At 39.4% G+C, this 21377-nt stretch overlaps 2 protein-coding genes across 5 annotated transcripts; one reads left to right on the forward strand and one right to left on the reverse strand.

The window, feature by feature from the left end:
- The first annotated feature begins 375 nt into the window (after nt 1-375).
- Nucleotides 376-3178, forward strand: LOC127797388 (wax ester synthase/diacylglycerol acyltransferase 4-like). Of its 2 annotated transcripts, XM_052330248.1 has the most exons (6): nt 376-1175; nt 1790-1862; nt 1951-2018; nt 2148-2360; nt 2442-2579; nt 2707-3178. In XM_052330248.1, the coding sequence occupies exons 1-6, from the start codon at nt 441-443 to the stop codon at nt 2866-2868; spliced, it is 1389 nt and encodes a 462-aa protein (XP_052186208.1). In that variant the 5' UTR covers nt 376-440; the 3' UTR covers nt 2869-3178. The 2 variants fall into 2 exon arrangements, with proteins under 2 accessions (XP_052186208.1, XP_052186214.1); XM_052330254.1 differs by lacking the exon at nt 2442-2579.
- A 724-nt stretch (nt 3179-3902) lies between these two features.
- On the reverse strand, nt 3903-15464 carry LOC127807907 (polyadenylate-binding protein 8-like). Of its 3 annotated transcripts, XM_052346128.1 has the most exons (10): nt 15279-15457; nt 14803-15132; nt 7646-7764; nt 6903-7559; nt 6721-6798; nt 6510-6599; nt 6032-6166; nt 5050-5217; nt 4784-4969; nt 3903-4266 (listed from the first exon to the last, which is right to left on the reverse strand). In XM_052346128.1, the coding sequence occupies exons 2-10, from the start codon at nt 15026-15028 to the stop codon at nt 4024-4026; spliced, it is 1902 nt and encodes a 633-aa protein (XP_052202088.1). In that variant the 5' UTR covers nt 15029-15132; nt 15279-15457; the 3' UTR covers nt 3903-4023. The 3 variants fall into 3 exon arrangements, with proteins under 3 accessions (XP_052202088.1, XP_052202097.1, XP_052202106.1); XM_052346137.1 differs by having other exon boundaries at nt 14803-15464; XM_052346146.1 differs by lacking the exon at nt 15279-15457 and having other exon boundaries at nt 14888-15035.
- Nucleotides 15465-21377: the final 5913 nt, after the last annotated feature.

Below are 21377 nucleotides of genomic sequence, written 5' to 3' on the forward strand. Positions count from 1 at the left end.
GGTTTTTGTGATTGAAGTTAATTATTATAAATTATAATGAACAGAACAGTGTATATTTAGTCACAGCTAATCCCGAAATGTATGAATGTTAATAATCCATTAATTAATGTCATAAATCACTTCCCAAATGTTTTACTTTTACTAGCTTTGGGATTTGGGCGCACCAGAATAACATTTACTAAAAGAAGTGAAGAGGAGACGCCAATATACATATATATATATAATATAATATAATATAATGTAATGTGTGACTAATTAAAAATAATGATTATATTTTATAAAAATGAATATTAAATTTATTTATAATTATAAAATAAAAAATATTACAATATTAATTTTAATTAGTTATCTCGTGTTCCCTTCAAGTATGGTATGGAACTCCTCGGCAAAAGAGCCAAATCCCAAAAACCTGGAGGAGCTATCTGTGGTGGTCTCTAAGCATGAACGCGTCGGGAACACACATCGACGAGCCAGTCACGCCGGCCGGCCGCCTTTTTCTGCAGCAAGATATGCTCCAAGTAATCCACTGCATCATCCGCGGCACACAGCCCATCGATCTCGCCGCCGTCCGGTCCGAACTCGCCGACTCCGTCATGATCAAGCACCCCAGGTTCTGCAGCCTCATGGTGCGGGACCGTCACGGCCGGGAACACTGGCGGAAAACCGAGATCGACCTCGACCAGCACCTCATCGTCCTCGAGGAGCCGGTCGGAGAAGGCGGCGACGAGCAGGCGGTGAACGACTACGTGGCGGATCTGTCTGTGTCGTCGCCGCTCAGCCCGGAGAAGCCTCTCTGGGAGATACACGTGTTGAGAGCCCACAAATGCGCGGTGTTCAGGCTCCACCACGCCTTGGGCGACGGTGTGTCGCTGATGTCGATGCTGCTGGCAGGGTGTCGGCAGGCCGATCGTCCCGATGAGAGGCCGAGTATCGTTTCTGGCGTTTCGAAGGTGAACAACGGCGGCGGCGGCGGGTGGGGGCTGGGGAGGGTGGTGAGTGTGGCGTGGTGGACAGTGGTGTTTGTGGTTCAGATGATGCTGAGGACGCTTTGGGTGAGGGACCGGAGGACCGCCGTGAGCGGCGGAGAGGGGGTGGAGCTGTGGCCGAGGAAGCTGGTGACGGCGAAGTTCCGCTTGGACCACATGAAGGCGGTGAAAAAAGCTGTGCCTGCCGCAGTAAGTTGCTGAGTTTTAATTAATTAATCGTTGTTCTTTCTGACGATTAAAGGAGGCGGTCAATTTGTTTTTTAATTATTATTACTATTTTCTTTCTGACAAAAGTCGTCCTTCTACTTTTCAGCCTTTATTTATTGATTCTTACGCCACGTGGCAACCCAAATTCACGTGTCTAACGCATCACGTTTCAACGGAATTAAACGTGGATTACTTACTACATTTCTTCCGATAGATTGATTCCAAATAAGAATGGCATACTGATATTTACATATTTAATAAGTATAATAAATATTGTTAAAAATTATATTATAAATAATTGTAACAATATATTTATAACAAGAAGAAGGTGGTAAAGCGTAGAATTTACTCTTTGTATAATCATTATGAATTAGATTCAAATTTATTTTCTCTATCGAAAATCATGTGCCGGAAGCCGGCGGACATCTCAAGTAGAACTCTAAATGAAATAAGTCATCTAGAGTTGTTTATGAAACTATTATGTGATCTCTCTGGGCTTGATTAACGTTTTCATTCTTAGTGATGTTAGAAGAGTTTCTCGCTAAATTCGATCAATCTTCATCTGAACCATATATATATATTGAATGTATATGCAGACCATTAACGATGTGCTTCTTGGGATTGTGTCATCCGGGCTATCAAGGTACCTCCATATCAGATCACCAAAAGGTATAACTGCTGCTTTCCCTTACCGCGCGCCATTATCTTGCCACCCTAATAAATTCATCTACTGAATTTCACTTCCATGTTTCTTCAGCTTTGCCAGAGGGGCTCCAAATCACTGGTCTAGCCATGGTTAATTTAAGAACACTGCCCCGATTACAGGTCATTTGAACCCTTCAATATTTCCTTTTCCCACTTCTCTTTCCATGCCTTCGTCTTCTTCTTCTTCTTCTTCTTCTTCTTCTTCAATTTCAATTTCAATGAAACATGAAAATGCATCACTGAATTCAGGATCTCCCGGATCTGATGCGGGGCAATTCTGGATTGCGGTGGGGTAACAAATTCGGCATAGTTCTCCTGCCTGTCCATTACCATCCACGCGGCGACGATCCTCTGCAGCATGTGAAGAGAGCCAAGAAGATGATTGACCGGAAGAAACAGTCTTTGGAGGCTCATTTCTCGTACAGATTATTGAACTTTTTGATAGCCTGTTTCGGAGCAAAGGTGGGGTGGGTGCTATAGCTGTGGATATCAAGTTTTCTGATTTCTAATCTCTATATATCTCTTGTGTATATATATATGTAGGCTGCAAGCTGGCTTAATTACAGGGTTATCTGTAACACGTCCTTTACCCTCTCGAATTTGGTTGGCCCCAGCGAGGAGATTATGCTCGCGGGCAATCGTATAACTTACGTGAGGGTGACTAACACGAGCCTGCCTCACGTAAAGCTTCTAATTAACTCCCATCTGGGTTCCTTTTTGCTCCAATGCTACCACTCGCTGGATGATAGAATCGAGTGTCGAGTGAGAGGGACTCGAAACATTAAATTTGTGTGTCTGTCGAATGCAGGCGATCACAATGCACATGATGAGCTACGCAGGCCGAGCTGAGATGCAAATCCTGGTGGCCAAAGACATCATCCCCGACCCAGAAGTTCTGGCAAGGTGTTTCGAAGATGCCCTGCTCGAAATGAAGGAAGCCGCTGGGGCGAGTCGCCTCCATGTCCAATAAATTTTCATGCAGAGAGCCAGAGTTGTATGTGCCAAGAGAGTACGTCTCGCTCTGATTCTTTCAGATGGATTGGGAATGAAAGCGACGAGTCTTGTTTACCCAAGACGACTTGGATAGCGGTTTTTAGGTTCTAGAACCTTTTGGTTGTTCCAGAAATTATGTTGACGCCCTTCTCGCGCTACTTTTCTCTTCTTGTGTTCACGTTGCAAAGTGGGTGAAAAACTGGAAGAACGATAGATATGTTAAAACATAAGAAGACTAGCTAGTGGCTACTGGTTACCCCAGTAATTGACAAAGCTTTACTTACACACATATATGCTCTTCCGGGGAAAGAGCAATACTCTAGTCGTAGCCATTACGTACTTTGGGTAGCAACGCGTCGTTTTATTTATGATTCAAATCACTGAAATAATTTGTTTACGAAAATAAAAATAAATTTGCATTAAAAAATAATTATTGTCAGGGTCAGGCATGCTTTTTAGCCTTAAGAGCTTGTGAAATGATTGTTTTGGCTTGATTTCTCAGTTTTCCTGCCCGCATAGCACACCACACCTCTAATTAGAGACCTGGATTGCTCATAAAACACACACAAAAATTTATGTGAGAAGTTCACCACAACGAGATTTGAATTTACTATTTTTTTTGGGTAATAATTTACAAATTGCGAACACCCAATAAATGCACAAAAATTTATGTAAAGATAATTCGTCCTAAAAAAAATTATGAACCCTGAATTGTAAATGAAACTAGCATAGTCTCTTACGTACATAGGACAAATTCTTGGGGATGGATGACTTCTTGAATTTACAGCCTCAATAGTGTGTACCTATTGCTCTTAGGCAAGCAGTTTTAAATGCCATACCTCATGCTTCACTAACTCGTGGCTTCAAGTGCAGCGGTTATATGATCGACTTGAATTGGCCTCTCTGTCTACGCACTTGCTTTTGCACTGAGAAATTTTAGCAACGCTGTAACAAAAAGCATATGATAAATTTTGCACCATCCAAACACCCAAAAAGCATAAAAATATCAAGTTGCACCAAGAACAAGTGCTTTCCAAACCACACGATAGAATTCATTAAAAACATATGTCAAAATCACATCTAAAAAAGTCTTGCTAAGCTGTTGAAACTCCAAAACTGCGGGTTATAAAAATCAAGGAACGATTCCATCATTTAATGACAAGGAGACCAATTGTTCGGCTGGATCAGTGGCCTGCTGCTGTTTAACATTCTTAAGAACTTCCATGGCCTCTGCAGCCTTGCCTGTCAGAGCTTCCGGCGACTCAAGTAAGTGCAGAACTTCAGCCTGGTCCATCTCCAGAAGCATGCCAGTTACCTTGGCAGCCATCTCAGGCTCCAGCTGTTCTACCAGCGGATAAAGATGTTCACCCAGTATCTACAATTAACACCAAACAGAAGAAACAAACAACGCTGAGGTCCAGGCATTGTAATTGCACTCGACACTGAATGCTTTGGAATATATCAGAAGGCATTATTGGAAATTGGAACACCATAGTTAATGGATCAGAGAAAAAGGAGAGCTCTTTAAATAATATGTGCAGAGATATGATTACAATATCCAGGGCCACTATCCGTTCTCTAACTTTAGTATTTCTTATCTCTGGAATATCATCCCAATAATATGTTATTTTAATTGAGCTAAACAGATTTGATTATAGGCGGCAGCCTTGAGCAACTTTCAGATTAAGTATAGAATAAGATGATAATTATGTAAACTACATAGCAATCTAAAGTCATTTATAAAGATTATCCAACTTCATAATCTGGCTGTTATCTGCAATGTAAGTTCGATATTGGCTTTGCCAAAAACACGGTACTGCAACATTTTAAAGCATAGAGTTGCCCTTTACCTGAAAAGCAAATAAATAAAATAGTATGAACAAGATGCGTACCGTCCTTTGGTCTGCAGGAGAAGACTTTGAAAGGGCAGAAGCCAAAGCCGCAATTGGGACTGGGGGCTGAGACATTCCACCATCATGCAAAGGCACAGAAAGCCCGCGTCCAGCAGCTCCTGACATGGAAGCATCAAGCAACCTACGAGCTTGAGCGTAACGAAAGACCTGTCCCCTAGGAAACATCTATCAGTTGAACGAGGAATCAGAAAAAACAAAGGCGACTTTGAAATTTAAATAATTGGAACAAAAGAAACAAGTAGCACCTGCTGCCGTACAAGCGGAACAGGCTGTTGGCCCAGCTGCAGTGGCATGACTCCAGCATGTCTCCCGGCCGGATGCTGACCCTGCTGGACCAGTGGCATGAAGAAATTTGGCATGGGAGCCCCACCAGGCCTCATGGCAGGAATAAGTTGAGGATATCCAAAACCAGGCTGTCAAGTATAAACCGAACCATACAAAATTTAGACACAGCATGTCATAAATCACTGCTTGAATCTATTACCAAAAACCAGACTGATGAAATATAAACCCAAGAAAACAAAATTACGAACACAAACACACCTTGTATAGTCGCACTATAAAACTTTGAAAAACGGTGATTGAGTATCTGTTGAGTAGAGATACCAAAGAATTTTGAAAATCAACTTTGGGTTCTATGCTTGACAGGTCAACAACGAAAATTTTTTACTTAGCATCTAATGAAAAGGTCCAGAGATAAACAAAAAGATTTGCATATAGCATTCACAGAACTAAAAAGCTATAACAGAGCCTTTAGAGAAATCTTGCAGAGGGATTAGAGAAGAAAAGAGTCCAGCTTGCTTATCCATAAACTGGTGTTAGCTCTTGGGGGGGAGATATACTGAAGGTTTTTCAATCACAATTAGATGACATCAAGGATCTGCACTGAGCCCCTTATTTTTGCTCTTATGATGGATGAACTCACAAAACATATACAGGAAAATATGCCTTGGTATATATTATTTGCGGATGATATTGTCTTGATAAATAAGACAAAAGAAAGTGTAAATATTAAAATTGAACTGTGGAATGGAAGTATAGAAAAATAGTAAGGTAGATAACGTCAGTGAGATTTGAAAGTTATATAAATAAAAAAATAGTTTAGACATGGAACCAATTTTCCAAAGAAGACTATTGAGAGTGTTACTTACAATGAAGACGTGATGGTTAAAGTTGAAATACATCACAGTAACATACACAGAACAAGACTCATGAAGAGTGGATTACTTGGGGTGGTACGAAAGCTGGAGAAGTTTGTCCATAGAAAACTTGCTGCCCAAGACCTGCACCAGGAGGGTAGATTGGCATACGAGGAGCAATTGAAGGTGTCATGTCAACTGGTCGCATTTGAGAAAATTGAGCCTACACAAGCAAAAGAATTAAGACTTACATGTAAACGTGTATTCAAATGCATGGCCATATGCATGACTGCACCAAGAGAATCAGAGACAAAACAAACTTGATACATTGAAAAGCCATTAAATGCATGCCTCACCTAGATACATGTTACTTTTTACATATAACAACTCAGGAAAACAATATAAAATTACTTGGCAGAAAGTGGGAAATTGCAATCAATGCAGCATCAGACGGTTACATGTTCACATGATATAGACACTAAAACTATCTTCTGTTGCCCCCATTTTATGCTTCCTTTGAAGTACCTCTAGGTTGGTTAGAAGCTATAAAAAATAAGTAGATTTACCTGTAATCTTGCTCTTCTTTCTTCTTTGCTTTGCGCGTGGGCAACATACAGAGGTTTGCTGACAACCATTTTGCCATTCATTTCCATGAGCTATCCCAAAAACAACATAAACAGGAAAAGCATCAATAAAAGGTTTTTTTTTTTTCCTTTTGCTAATAAAAAAAAAAGTTTAATGATAAAATGTAAGGTAATTGCTAATAAATGAACCCACAGCTCTGGTTGCCCCCTCAGGAGTAGAAAAGGCAACAAATCCTGATCCCCTGCTGATTCCGTTAGAGTCTTGCATAACCTGTTCATTTATCGAAGAAATAAAACTTAAGTCAAGCCTTAAACAACATACTAACAGAACCAACTGCAGCGATGCCTTTAAACACACCATATAGACACGCAAACCTTGCATGAAGTTATGGTACCAAATGGAGAGAACAATTCCTTGAGCTTATCGTCACCAATGCTATCATCCAAATTTTTAAGGTACAGATTCTGCCTTTGAGATTTATCAGATGCCTCCTCCGTGGCGTGCTCAAATCTAAGTTTTAGTTCAGATTCCCTCTCAGATTTTTTTTGGGCTTTACCAACATACAACTCCTTGTTATCAATTTTTTGTCCATTAAGAGACTCTACAGATCGAGCAGCAGCATCAACATTCTCAAAGTTGACAAAACCAAAGCACTTAGACTTTCCATCCAAATGCCTCATCACCACAGCACTAGTGATTGTCCCATATTCACCAAATATTTTTTTCAAATCTTCTTCAGATGTTGATTCTGATAGATTCTTTACAAAGACATTAGTGAATTTCGTCTTTTCCATAGCCATTTCTCGTTCTTGCTTCCGAAGGAAAGGACCCACATATACTTGTTTGTCGTTTAAAAGCATACCATTAAGCCTCTGTATAGCTTTTTGGGCAGCTTCCTCACTATCATACTGCACAAAACCGTAGCCCTTTGACTGACCAGAGGAGTCTATTGCCACCTTGCAAGAGAGAATATTCCCAAAAGAAGAAAATGTATCATGTAATGCTTTGTTGTCAATTGCCTCATCCAAATTCTGTCAAGAAAAAAATGCACAAATTAGCAAGTAAAGCACTTCTCACATCTATCAACTACTAAAAGGAGGAATAAACATATCAATACCTTAATAAAAATATTTCCAGCCCCACTTTTACGCAAACTAGGGTCACGATGAGAATACATTATCCTAATGGGCTTCCCATTAAGAGAAGTGAAGTTCAACAACTCCAATGCCCTCGCAGCTGAAATTGACAGAAATCAGAGATAGAAAACAGAAAAAAGAAGGCCAAAATGGTCTAAGTTCAGTATTCAGAAGAAATGTTACCCATTTCACTGCCAATCTAAAAAAGCAACATAGACCCCAGTTTCATAAAAAGCCCAGGAGAACATAATGACATTCAACTATTCAAGAAGGAAAAGGCAAAGGATTATATTATGCTGCAAGGAAAAAAAAAATGGCAATCATAGTTGACTATCATAGACATGAACAAAAGCATAATCAGGTTTAAACCTTCATTGGTGATTGAATGTCACAGTTGCGCTGTGACCACAGCCGAACTTCCAACTCGGTGTGAATTGGAAGCAGGCGCTAGAGAACCGTGAGAAAGGAGGGAGGTTTGGATAGGAAGAAAGAGAGAAAAGGGAGAGAGAGAATTGGAGAGAGAGGATACAGGAAATGGGAATCTGAAATTGGTTAATTGATTGATTCTCTTCCAGGAGACTGACATAGTATTTATAGGACCCATAGGTGCTGCCACAGCAGATCTTCTCTCTTCTAACAGATTCTTTTGTCCTATTCTAGCCCCTTTACACCTGGCATGACAGCCTAACAAACTACCAGTTGGAAATGGAAAAGTCTCTAATTAATAATGGAAAGAAAATAGCTAATCTATACTTAATATCCGCAGCAAAATTCTCATACTTCCGGCCTTCCTCTTGTTTCGTGACAATACCCCTCCCTTCAGCGATTTCTTGTCCTCAAGAAATATTCAAGAGGCTGGCTGCCCTCGGAAACTTTTGTAGTAATTGAGGGAGATATTCCCGGGTAGCCCTTTCCGAGGACTCTTCTTGCCACCTTACCAGCAGTTGGATGAGGGGGGCTCCTTGGTGGTAGACCACCCTTCTTTCCAGTATAGCCTCGAACTCCTTCTCTCCTTCCTTCTCCTTCGGTAGTGCAGGTAGCTCGAGGTTAACCCTCTCCTTGCCAGTAGTCCGCTTTAGTAAGGACACATGAAATACTGGATGAATTCTTGATCCTTCTGGTAGCCACAATTGGTAAGCTACTTTGCCAATCTTAGCGGTTATGGGAAACGGCCCGAAGTACTTAGGACTGAGTTTAGAGACTGGCCCTTGGGAGATGGACTTAAGGTGTGGACTTAGGTAAACACTTTCTCCAACATTGAATTCTCGATCGCTCCGCCGCCTGTCGGCATATTGTTTCATTCGGTTTTGGGCCGATGCCAGCTCCTGTTTGAGTTGTTACAGCACTTCCCTTCGCTGCTGCAAGCACTCTTCCACAGATGGGGCAGTGGTGTGCCCTCCAGTAGCCAGTAGAGTCGGTGGGCTATACCCAAACACTGCTTCAAATGGCGTTCTCCTTATAGAAGCATGGTGGCTGGAATTATACCACCACTGTGCCAATGCTAGCCACCTATGCATCGAAGATAGGTCTCTAGGCTTTGATTGACCCTTTCTGTTTGCCCATCGGATTGAGGATGGTAGGCGGTTGAAAGGTTGAGTCCTATGCCCAGGTTCTTCATCAATTCCTTCCAAAAATGGCTGATGAACACCTTGTCTCGGTCAAATACAATGTATTGAGGAACCCCATGCACAGCTGCCACTCTATCCATGAATGCCCTGGCTACTTCTTGGGTGGTGTAGGGGTGAGTCAGCCCTATAAAATGTGCATACTTAGTAAGTCGGTCTACCACCACTATTATACAATCCTTCCCCTCTGATCTTGGCAAACCTTCAATAAAGTTCATGGACACACTTGTCCATGACTGTGCCGGTATTGGCAAGGGTTGCAGTAGCCCTGGATAGGCCACATTTTCCTGCTTGCACCTCTTACAGGTATCACACCCCATCACGAATTCTTTTACTGCCCTCTGAAGTTGTGGCCAATGGAACAACTGCCTCACCCTCAAGTAAGTGTTTTGGATACCCGAATGCCCCCCTAGGGGAGAGTCAGGCAGGGACTGTAGGATTTTCTTCTTGAGTTCCTCATCATGGCCCACTACAATTCTTCCCTTATACCTCAACAGTCCATCAACCATGGTGTAGTCTTCGGTTTCCTTGCTGCCCAGGGCTAATTTCTCCCGCAGGCTCTGGATGTGTCCATCTCCTTCATAGCTATCCACTACCTCCTTGCACCATTCAGGAATCACCACGGTTATGGGGGCGGCAACACCTTCCTCTTGACACCTTGATAGGGCATCAGCGGCCACGTTTTCCTTGCCCTTTTTATATTGCATGGAATAATCTAGCCTCATTAACTTTACCATTCCCTTCTTTTGCAACTGGGTTTGGAGCTTTTGTTGTAGCAGAAATTTCAAGGACTCGTGATCAGTTTTGATCACAAACCTTCCGACCTCTAAGTAGTGCCACCACTTCTCAACAGCCATAAGAACAGCCAAAAACTCTTTCTCCTATATACTCAAGCCTAAGTGTCTTGGACTGAGGGCCTAACTTAAGAAAGCCATTGGCCTGCCATCCTGCATCAATACAGCCCCAATTCCCACTCCACATGCATCCGTTTCCAGCACAAAAGGCTTGCTGAAATCCAGCAGCCCCAACGTGGGGACCTCGCTCATTGCCACCTTCAATTTTTCAAAGGCATCTTCTACTTCTTACCCCCACTATAAGTTCCCTTTTTTCAACAAGTTGGTGAGGGGTTTGCTGATAATCCCATATCCCTTCACAAATCTTCGATAATACCCGGTGAGCCCAAGGAAACCCCTAAGAGACCTTATGGTCGTGGGTTTCAGCCAATTGAGCATTGCCTCCACCTTCCTTGGGTCAGTGCTGACTCCTTTGCCCGAGATTAGGTGTCCCAAGTATTCCACTTGGTCCTAACCAAATGCACACTTGGACTTTTTGATGAATAGCTAGTTGTTTCCTCAAAAGTGGTTCTTAGGTGGCTAAGATGTTGGTCCAAGGTTGGGTTGTAAACAAGGATATCATCAAAAAACACAAGTATGAATTTCCTTAGGTAGGGTTCAAAGACTTGGTTCATTAAGGATTGGAAGGTGGCTGGGGCGTTGGTGAGTCCAAAGGGCATCACCAAGAACTCAAAATGGCCATGGTGGGTACGAAAGGCAGTCTTGTGGACGTCCTCAGGCCTCATCTTGATTTGGTGGTAGCCCGAGTGCAAGTCCAGCTTGGAAAAGAATTTGGCCAGGTTAAGCTCGTCCATTAGGTCTTCAATAAGGGGTATGGGAAACTTATCATTGATGGTTAGAGTGTTAAGCTGGCGGTAATCTACACAAAAACACTAGGAGCCATCTTTTTTCTTAACTAACAAAACTGAAGAGGCAAAGGGGCTCTGACTCGGTCTAATGAAAGTCTGGCTCATCATTTCTTTCACCATTCTTTCAATCTCGATTTTTTGGGCAGGGGGGTAGCGGTAGGATCTGATGTTTACAGGCTCAGTATTCGATTTTAGGTTAATGGCATGGTCTACGGCTCAGTTAGGAGGAAGGGTATTTGGCTCCACAAAGAGGTCCCTAAATTCTTCCAACAATTCATCAATAAGTGGTAAGGTGCATACTTGGTCAGTTCTCCCTTGTTGGTGACTGACAGTGAGCTGTAGCTCCCCTGGCTCCTCTTCCTTAATATTTCCTTCCACTTCCACAATGGAGAACAATTGTGTAAGTTGACTCCACTTGCTTCTGAGGACACTTTGCAACCTCCTTCCTGTAATCATCTTGCAAGTAGCAGCCTATCTCCCACTAGTGAGTGTCATTCTTCTCCCTTCCTTTTCAAAGGTCACCTCCATACGGTTGAAATCAAAGCATATGGGACTCAGCTTCTTCATCCAATCCACCCCTAAAACGACATCACACCCTCCTAATTGCAGCAGCCTGAGATCTGCCTCAAACTTCTCCCCCTGCATTTCCCATATGAATCCCAAGCAGGCCATGTTACTCACTACCCGATTTCCATTAGCCACTGTGACACTCAGAGGCATTGTATTAGTGAGCTGACACTTCAGTTTCTTGGCAGTGCCATCGTCAAGGAAGCTGTGGGTGCTTCCGCTGTCAATTAGGATTGATAAGTTGCCTCCCTTCGTCTTGCCTTCCACCTTGATTATCTTGTTATTGGTGATCCCTTTGAGTGAATGGAGAGATATCCCCCCATTATCCTCTATTCCCTCTTCACCGATTACTTCCACTTCTTCTTTGCCTTCTACTTCTTCTTCCCCTCGGCCCTCCAATAACAGCCGCTGCCGTTTGCATTGGTGCCCCGGGAAATATCTGTCCCCACACCTATAACAGGAACCAGGTTGCCGTCTAGGATCATTAGGCCTCCCTCCAAGGTTGGAATTAGCAAAATTCCTTCCTCCAACATTACTCCTCACCATCTCCTTGTCGACCCCTTTGCTGCTTCCTCCTTGCTGCCAACTCCCCGCGTGCAGGGGCGGAGCCAAAAGATATTTTCAGTGAGGGCAAAATTTATTTAAAGAAAAAAATAAAAAATAATATAAATATATTAAAAATTAGTATAAACCACAAAGCCAATCAAAATTTTCTCATCATTAATGGAGGGCCAAGGTCCAGTGAGGGCCAAATTAATGGAGGGCCAAGGTTAATGGAGGCCCAAGGCCCAGTATGGGCCAAATTAATGGAGGGCAAAGGCCCAGTGAGGGCCATGGCCTGCACTGGGCCTATGCTGGCTCCGCCCCTGCCCGCGTGTGCAGTTCTTTGTTGCTGCACCTTCTGCTTCTTTAACAAGGCCTCAACTACCATTTCTTGCAACCTGGCACTCTCAACCGCTTGCTCCAAGGTTCGTGGCCTAATCATCTTTACCATAGGCCTCAGTTCTTCGCTCGGGCCACTGAGAAAACTAGAGACATAATATGCCTCCGTTAGGTGAGGATTATGGCTACTCATCAAAGATCTCAGCTCCTCAAATCTCCTTAAGTAGGTTCCAACATCACCCACCTGTCTTAGTTTGTTAAATTCCTCAATAGTGTCCGACATGCTCTTCTCCCCGAACCTCTCACACAACCGTTCAGAGAACTCCCTCCAGGTGTAGTGCTCTCGCCTCCGAGTCCAACCTTGGAACCATGCATCCACCCCGTCATCAAAGTAAGCTGCCGCTAAGGTAACCCTCCTTTCTCCTGGTACATTGTACCACTCAAACAACCTTTCACACTTTCTAACCCACCACCTAGGATGGGTGACCCCCTAGGAAGTTCTCGTGTTGGAGGTACAGTTCGGTCTTCCCGTTCCCCACCTAACAACGCCTCAGTGTCATCACCTTGCTCGACCACAATCTCATGGGCTCTATTTTCTGGATTCATCCTCCCATTCTGTAATATAGAGTCGTTTCTATCTCTCTGAGGAAAATCGGGAGACAGCCTAACCTGATTTTGGCGAGTAAACATCAACATAAATTGTTGAAGCTGATTACCCATCTCTTCCTTCATTTGGTTGATATCTTCTCTCATTTGGTTAAGTCCTCCTTCCACCCTGTGATCTACTGTCATGATCACATCATGATTTTTTTGGTTGCTGACTTCTAAGCAGTCCACCCGATCCTAAAATTCTCCCACTGTCGAGCTGAGTTGCTGGAGCTACGACTCCATGTTCTTCATGCGCGTTCCTTCGGTCATCTTCTGCGGTCTTAATACTTCTTGCCAGCACCGAAGCTCTGATACCAAATGTCACAGTTGCACTGTGACCACAATCGAACTTCCAACTCGGTGTGAATTGGAAGCAGGCGCAAGAGAACTGTGAGAAAGGAGGGAGGTTTGGATAGGAAGAAAGAGAGAGAAGGGAGAGAGAGAATTGGAGAGAGAGGATACAGGAAATGAGAATCTAAAATTGGTTAATTAATTAATTCTCTTCCAAGAGACTGACAGTATTTATAGGACCCATAGGTGCTGCCACAGCAGATCTTCTCTCTTCTAACAGATTCTTTTGTCCTATTCTAGCCCCTTTACACTTGGCATAACAGCCTAACAAACTACCAACTGGAAATGGAAAAGTCTCTAATTAATAATGGAAAGAAAATAGCTAATCTATACTTAATATCCGCAGCAAAATTTCTCATACTTCCGGCCTTCCTCTTGTTTCGTGACATTGAATTGTGTGCTGTGGAGTTAAGCCCTCTTAAGTTATACTAGAATCAGTTAGTTTCACAGTTACAAACTTCTTCGTGCAAAATGTTCCTTAGATGAGCCAAGATGGCCATGTGAAATGATGAGAGCCACATTGTCTTTGTGCAGCATTGGCCCTTCAAGCCTGTTCAGTGGGTTTGCTCAAGTAGCCTTAATGTGCGCTTTTGCAGTTAGTCTAGCATGAGAGAGTCTGCCATTTCTAATGGGTGCCCATGCACTTTTCAGTTAAGTCCTGCTTGCTCATGTCCTAACTTTTATCTTCTCTACATTTATTGGTATTATGTTTCCTAGAAACCGTCCATCTCTTATGGGCACATACCTTGGATTTCTCAATTGAACAAATAGGAAAGAATTCATCCTTCATGCTAGGACAACCAAAATCTCGAAGCCCTGGACATTCAAATGAAAGTCTAATGGGATATTAACAAGCCCAACACCCCTCATGTACCTCGCATGACAGGCCTAGGCCTTTTATTTATTTTATTTTTAATACAAGCAAATGCCCCACACAGATATGACCCACCATATTGTCAAATGTCAATAATTAATCCCATTAAAAGGATCGGCTGAAGCAAAACTTGTTGTAGCAATAACTATAAGCAATGGAGAGAGATATGACCCAAGTCCTTGGTTACTGGGCACACAATCCAACCGTTAAAATGGTCTCAAGAACCTCCGTGAGATTCCTACAAAGAGTTGACAACTAACTCCTGCATTAATAAGTTCACACCAAACAAAGAACTCCATTCCTTCTTTCAGTAGTTTTATTGGTTATAATTTACGCTTTCTACAAGAAGTCCCCTCAACAGAAACTATAAATTTCTATGTAACTCAACAATAATTATGCAACAAAACGTCAACTAAATAGCAAATACAAGAACCAAAGAAGCGCATTTCAATTAAGAACATGAATTTCGAATCCAGAAAAAGAGCTAACCATCTTGTGGGTTGCCATAATTAACATAACCGTAACCGAGTGACCGCCGACTAGTCAAGTCCCTGCATATTCGAACAGACGTTACCTGTCCCACCTGGTTGAATACATCGAAGAGCTGTGAATCGATCACATTCACATCCAGATCACCGATGTAAAGCGATGATGCCGCCGCCAACTGGTTCTCCGCGCCATTCACATCCTGAGGTTGAACCTGAGCCTGTGCCATACCAACCAACTCCCAAAAGAAACCTTTATCTGCCCGTAAACAGTCACTTTTTTTCCTTCTCTTCGCCTCCGCGCTGTTGTTTATAGATGCCAAACCCTATTAACCTGAAAACCAGAGTAACACAAATTAAAGAGAAAACGAGACCCTAGAAAGTGAATATTTGAGAGACTTGTGTCTTCATTGTTTTGCTGGACTGAGTGGTAGAGAGAGGAGGGGGGAGGAGAGATAGAGGAAGAATGTAGGGCTCGACCGAGGTGGATTAAATCGCCGGCGGCGGCGGGCCCGGTGATCGGAGGATGACAAGTTCAGAGGATAGTTTGAATTGCGCACTGTGAAATTGATGGCCTTGGGGTTCTGTGAATTTTATAGTGGGGTCCTCTGTCGTTTTTTAGGCCCACAGATTATCAGAGGAAGGAAAATCTCTCCCGTCAGAATTAGGATGACCTCACTTGATTCCTTCAAAAAAAAAAAAAATAATAATCTAGTTTAAATAAGAATGAGGTTCGATAATATTAATCAATTATCAATTGGAGAATTTAGAAACGATATTGGATCGGGTTTTACGGTTTATAAAATTTAAGTCATCAAAATTTGGGATAACCCTACTTAACTCCCCTAAAAAGTATTTAGATAGAATAACATTTATTAATAAATTTAAAAATAACTATAAATAGATGAATCTAGAAACTTTATGCCATTAAATTTAGGATGGCCTCAATTGACTTCTTCAATAAACATCTAATTTAGATATATATCAAGCCATATATCCCAAAAAAATTCAAGAAAATCTAGGTCTTTAGATCTAAGACACTTCATTTGATTTCCTCAAAAAAACATTTAATTCAAATAAGAACAAAAGTCAATAACATGAATCAATGGATTAAGTTTTACTTGAAAAATTCAAAAAAATCTAAATTGTCAATTTAATAGATCAAATTTTATTTGAAAAGTTCAAGAAAATCTAAGTTGTCAATTTAGGGTGATCCCATCACTTTCTCAAGAAGTATGTAATTTGAATAAAAATAAACTTCAATAAATCTGAGTCAACAAATTTAGAATGACCTGCTTAATTTCTTCAAAAAACATCTAATTTGCATCAAAGGCAAGCTTTGATAATAGTAATTGGTGGACTTTATGAAAATCTAGCCAACAAATTTAGAGTGACCCCAACTAACTTTTTGAGAAGCATCTAGTTTGGATCAAAGGCAAGTTTACCTCAAAAAGTTCAATTGTCAAATTTACAATGACGTCACTTGACTTGATGAAGAACCATCTAGTTTAGTTTGGATGAAAACAAACCTTAGTAAGATTAATCAATAGATCTAAAAATGAGAATGAACCAAGTTTAACCTAAAAAGTTCAAGAAAATTTGAGCTACTAGATTTCGAGTGTCTCTATTTGACTTTCTTAGGAAGCATTTAGATTGGATAAGAACAAGTCTCAAATAACATTAATCAATAGATTTAGAAATGACTATCAATTAACAGATCTAAAATGACAACAAACTAGGTTTAATCTAAAAAGTAGAAGAATCTTAAAATGACAATCAAGGTGACCCCACATGACTTTCTCAAAAAACATCTAATTTGGATAAGGATAAGCCTTGATAAGATTTTTGTGGATCTAGAAATGACAATGGACTGGGTTTAACTCAAAAAGTTGAGGAAACCTCACTTTACTTCCTTAAGGTTTAGTATTTACTTAAGTAATAAATTTAGTATAACATACTTTGATTGTATCTCTGTTACACTAGAAAATAAAACAAATTTGCTACTTTTAACTGTGTCATATTGATTAAATAAAAATTGTTGATACCTGAGCGGGGAATCTGCCATCATATATTGGCAAAATTTGCACGAGCCTGAAGTAAATTCATCAATTTTTCTTTGGCTGTTTGCCACTTTCAAATTCTGCAAAAGCGCAAATACTTCCTGCAGGAAGCAAAATGATATCAAAATTTTAAAAATTCAGAAGAACATTATGTCTATTTCTACAAATGTACTTTTTCATGTCACAAATAAACATAGGTGAAATACACCAGGTGAAGGAATATGATGATATGTCATATGAAGTACATATATGCATTAAATCTGTAGCCTATTTATCATCACATAATGGTAACCATTTATTTCCCCTCTCAGATGGTACCTAGAAGTCAAAGTTAGAGTCAGTCTCTCAGTGATAACGGTAAGATTTCTTCCAATGCTTGATCTCCAAAAGTTTTTAACTGAAACAGGATTGATCTCAAGCATCAAACTGCTGGAACAAGTTTTGCCAGTTCAGAGATGGCCAACATTGTGGCTAAGCCTTTGGCTTTGGAGGATATGGATCGAATATGGTAGCCATAAAGTACAGCATGACCTAACCTAGACAGTAGCAAAATATCACAATGCAATCATTCAGGAATTTCATCAAACATCATGACGAAGTTAAGAATAATGGAAATGCAAATCTAAGCCTCAAAATTCATAGAATATTCAATCGTAATTCTAACACTCGCAGGCAGATTTAATTCTCGAAACAACTTCCAGCAGAATGATTACTTACTCACGGCCACAAATTCCAGTGCAGAATCATGAGCACAATTGAAGAAAATGATGAATAGTGAAGACAACAAGAAGGATTTGAGATTGAGAAGCGACAGATTTAAAAATTAGAAGCTAATTACGATTCTGCGGGGAGGAGGAGCTATATTGCACCGCGCGGGGAAGGTCCCGTCCTCTGCAGAGAAGGTCAAGTACAGATATCTTTATATATATATATATATAGAGAGAGAGAGAGAGAGAGAGAGAGAGAGGATTCAGGTCAGGAGTGAAGTGTGACAATTGATTTGTGGTGTTTCCATGGCGGGAAAGAGAAAAGAGATAATTAAATTAATATTTAGTATTAACTATCTAATACTAAATTTAATATTTTCAAAATCCCTAATTTTGACGACTTGCATGTTAATATTCAGCAAATAATGACATATTGCTTTTTAATCTATCTAAGATAAATAATTCAACACAAAATTAAAAAACTCATTTGCATTGAAAACGTATAAAATTAACCTATTTTAATATAAGAGCAGTGTAAATTGATTCTGTTAGTAATAGTAGAATTGTAATTGTTCTGAACAATTTAAACAATTTTTATGTGTAACGGGAATTGTCAAATTAAATTCATAATCGAGATAAAAAGATAAACGAAGACTTATTTAAAATACAAGAAGAGGAAGTGCACTCACACTTGCTTAGTTGAAAACAAAAAAATGATGTCTTAGCAAATAAATAAATAAATTTCATACTTTATCTTTGAGTTTAATGACCTTGAATTATTTTTCTCCTATCGTATTGTTAAATCTTTATATATGTCAAAAATATCATTCTCAACTCTTTTAATATAATTATCAAAAATATAAAAAAATTACAGCAAGACACAAAATAATGATTAGTTGACCATCGGTACCATCCTCTTTAATCTTTCAAACTTTTTTTTGCAAGGATTTAAATTGTTTCGAACTCATTTTTAAATTTGAACATTTTTATAAAAAGAATTTGAATCTATCGAGAAATAAATTAATCTAAAACTTAGTTTATGATCATTACTTAGATAATATATAGAAGAAAGAAATAGTGGTCATGTCCCCGGGGGCATAGTTGAGTGGTAAAAGAAGGGTTGTAAAAGTCATTGAGATTGCCAGCGTGGGATTGATTCCTGAGAGAGGCAAAATTTCTTTTTAGGAGTGATTCTTGATAAATGTCAATAGATACAGCTTTAAAAAAAAAAAAAAAAAACCTAACCACCCAAGCACATTCTTAATTTATGTCTCTCGTGATGATCCTGAAATAAGTTCGACGAAAAACACGAGTAATAGTGTGTATTCTAAAATATAGTGCTCATTAAAAATAGTGGTGGTCAAGGAAAATAAGTGAGGAGATGGAAAGAGATGGCAAATTTATAGGAATAAAATTGTCAACTGGTGTGCTCTCCTTACGGTAAGGGAGGATGGTGATGTTTTTGAAAATTCAAGGGTGACTCTGGTAATTTAGGCAACTTTTAAAGGCTATTTGTAAAATTTACCAAAAATAGAATGATTAATTCTGGGTTTGTTAATGAGTATTTTGGGGACAATTTTTAAGGTATATTAATGTAATTTGTTTCCTTACAAAGTAAAATAATTGTTCCTCGTAACACTTTATTATCAACACAAAGTAATGGCACCCATTGTTCTAAAATGTCGTAAATGCATATTGTTCTGTAGCTCAAAAATACTGTTATTTGTTAATAATAGATGCATTGTCTTCTATAATATTTTATCAAGTAATAAAATTATTACGAAATTAAAAATAAGATACAATAAATATATTTTATTTAAAAATAATATATACTCATTACACTTTAATCATTACTCTTAGAGTTAGTATTACTCTAATTGGTAAATTATTTTTAAAACGCAATACATTCATTATCAAACAATGAATGTGCTTAAATGTTAAGAATAAAATATAATTATTATATATTATTTAAAAACAAAATATATTAAATATAAATTAATCAGTATTTTAATGTCATTCATTAATATAAATTTTAATTTTTTTAAACAAAATATAACTCAGAAGCAAAATAAACTTTTAAAAAATTCAAAGACATCGAACAATTTATGTCAAATAGGCATTCGTTAAAATACATATATTTAAAACAAATACATATTTATTTTTAATATTTTTATATTTTTATTAATTGATAAAATATTTTAAATATAATATATTTATTATTAGTTAATATAAATATTTAAATATCAATTATTATATTTTATTAAAAATAAAATATATTAAATATACTTAAAAAATATCTTTATAAACTCTAGTCTACTTAACACATTTGTATAAGAATAAAATGAATATATAATTTTTAATCTTTGTCTATTATTGTTAAAAAAATCAAATTAATCTACTTTAACTGACAAATCTATTGAGGGAGTTACTGAAAGGTGTTAAAAAGACAAAAAAAAACTTTCGCTCAAATTAGGGGTGAGCAAAAGTTCAGTTAAATAGAACTAACTAAATCAAACCGACCAAATTTGATCGGTTCGGTTTGATTTTTCAAAAGAAACGATTCGATTCGATTATTTTTGTCCTTAAAAACCAGTTATGCGGTTTGATTCAGTTATTTTAGTAAAAATAACCAAAAAACTGAACCGAACCCCTCTCCCTCACGCAGGCGCAACACTCCTCCTCTACCGAACCAAACCGGCCCTTCCTCCTTCATGCGGGCACGACACCCCATGTCTGCTACTGTCTTCTCTTCATCATTCTTTCTCTGAGACTATAGCCTTCTCTCGCCATTTCGCCTTTATTCTCTTTGAGATCTGGCTGATCGCAACACTACCTCATCTCATCTTTTCATAGATCTTAGATCTAGTCACGCGACAACACTACATCATGGTCATCTCTTCGTCCTTTCTCTCTTCCTCCATCATTCCTCGCCATCGCTGATGGCGAAGATGAAGGCTCTTTGAGGCTTCGCAAATCAAGCCACCTCATCTCTTTGTCTCTTATCTCTCCCTCCACCATCCCTTGTTGTCGCCGATGGCGAAGACGAAGATAATGCCAATGTGAGCTGCTGCTGATGGCCAAAGACGAAGATGACGCCGATGCGAGCTGCTTCCAATGGCCAGAGACGAAGATGACGCCGATGGTTTTTAGGTAAGTTTTATGGGTATAACTTCTCTTTTACATTGAAAGTTTGAAATTTATATCTATTAAAATCTAACTCTTAAATGCTTTTAATTTTTGGGTTTGTGGGTCACCGTGGTTGGAGGAATTCGAAGATCGGAATCACTAGCCGCCTATGTGGTCGGCAACAACAGCAAGGCAGTCTCTTGATTATTTTTGTGTTCCAGCTCATTTTCGGTTCATTTTCAGTTTGGTTAATATGGTTTAGGCTTTGGTTTCAGTTAGTTGGGGTGGGTCGGTCGGTTCGGTTCGGTTCGGTTATTACATATAATTCGATTTGATTCGATTTATAATTTTTGATCAATTCGATTTGATTATAATCGATTACACACCCCTAGTTCAAATTATAAATTTGTAAACTCTATCATTGTTTTGTCTGCTTGTTTTCTCTTTTATCTCTTTCTCATGATCGTTGATGTAATCACTGATTATCGCTGCTTTCACCTTGTCATCTTGTTAAAGATTGGTTGGCGAGACGACGAGAGCAAAATAAAGGTAGTGACTATCAATAATTGTATTAGAAGTCAACAAAAAGAAAAGAGAGAAAGGGAACCAGGTAAGACAATGGCAAAATTTACAATTTAAGTGAAAGTATTTTTATCTTTTTACCACTGCTCAAAAAAAGCATTGCC

This window comes from Diospyros lotus, chromosome 1 (genome assembly GCF_014633365.1).
Source record: "Diospyros lotus cultivar Yz01 chromosome 1, ASM1463336v1, whole genome shotgun sequence".
NCBI lineage: Eukaryota > Viridiplantae > Streptophyta > Magnoliopsida > Ericales > Ebenaceae > Diospyros > Diospyros lotus.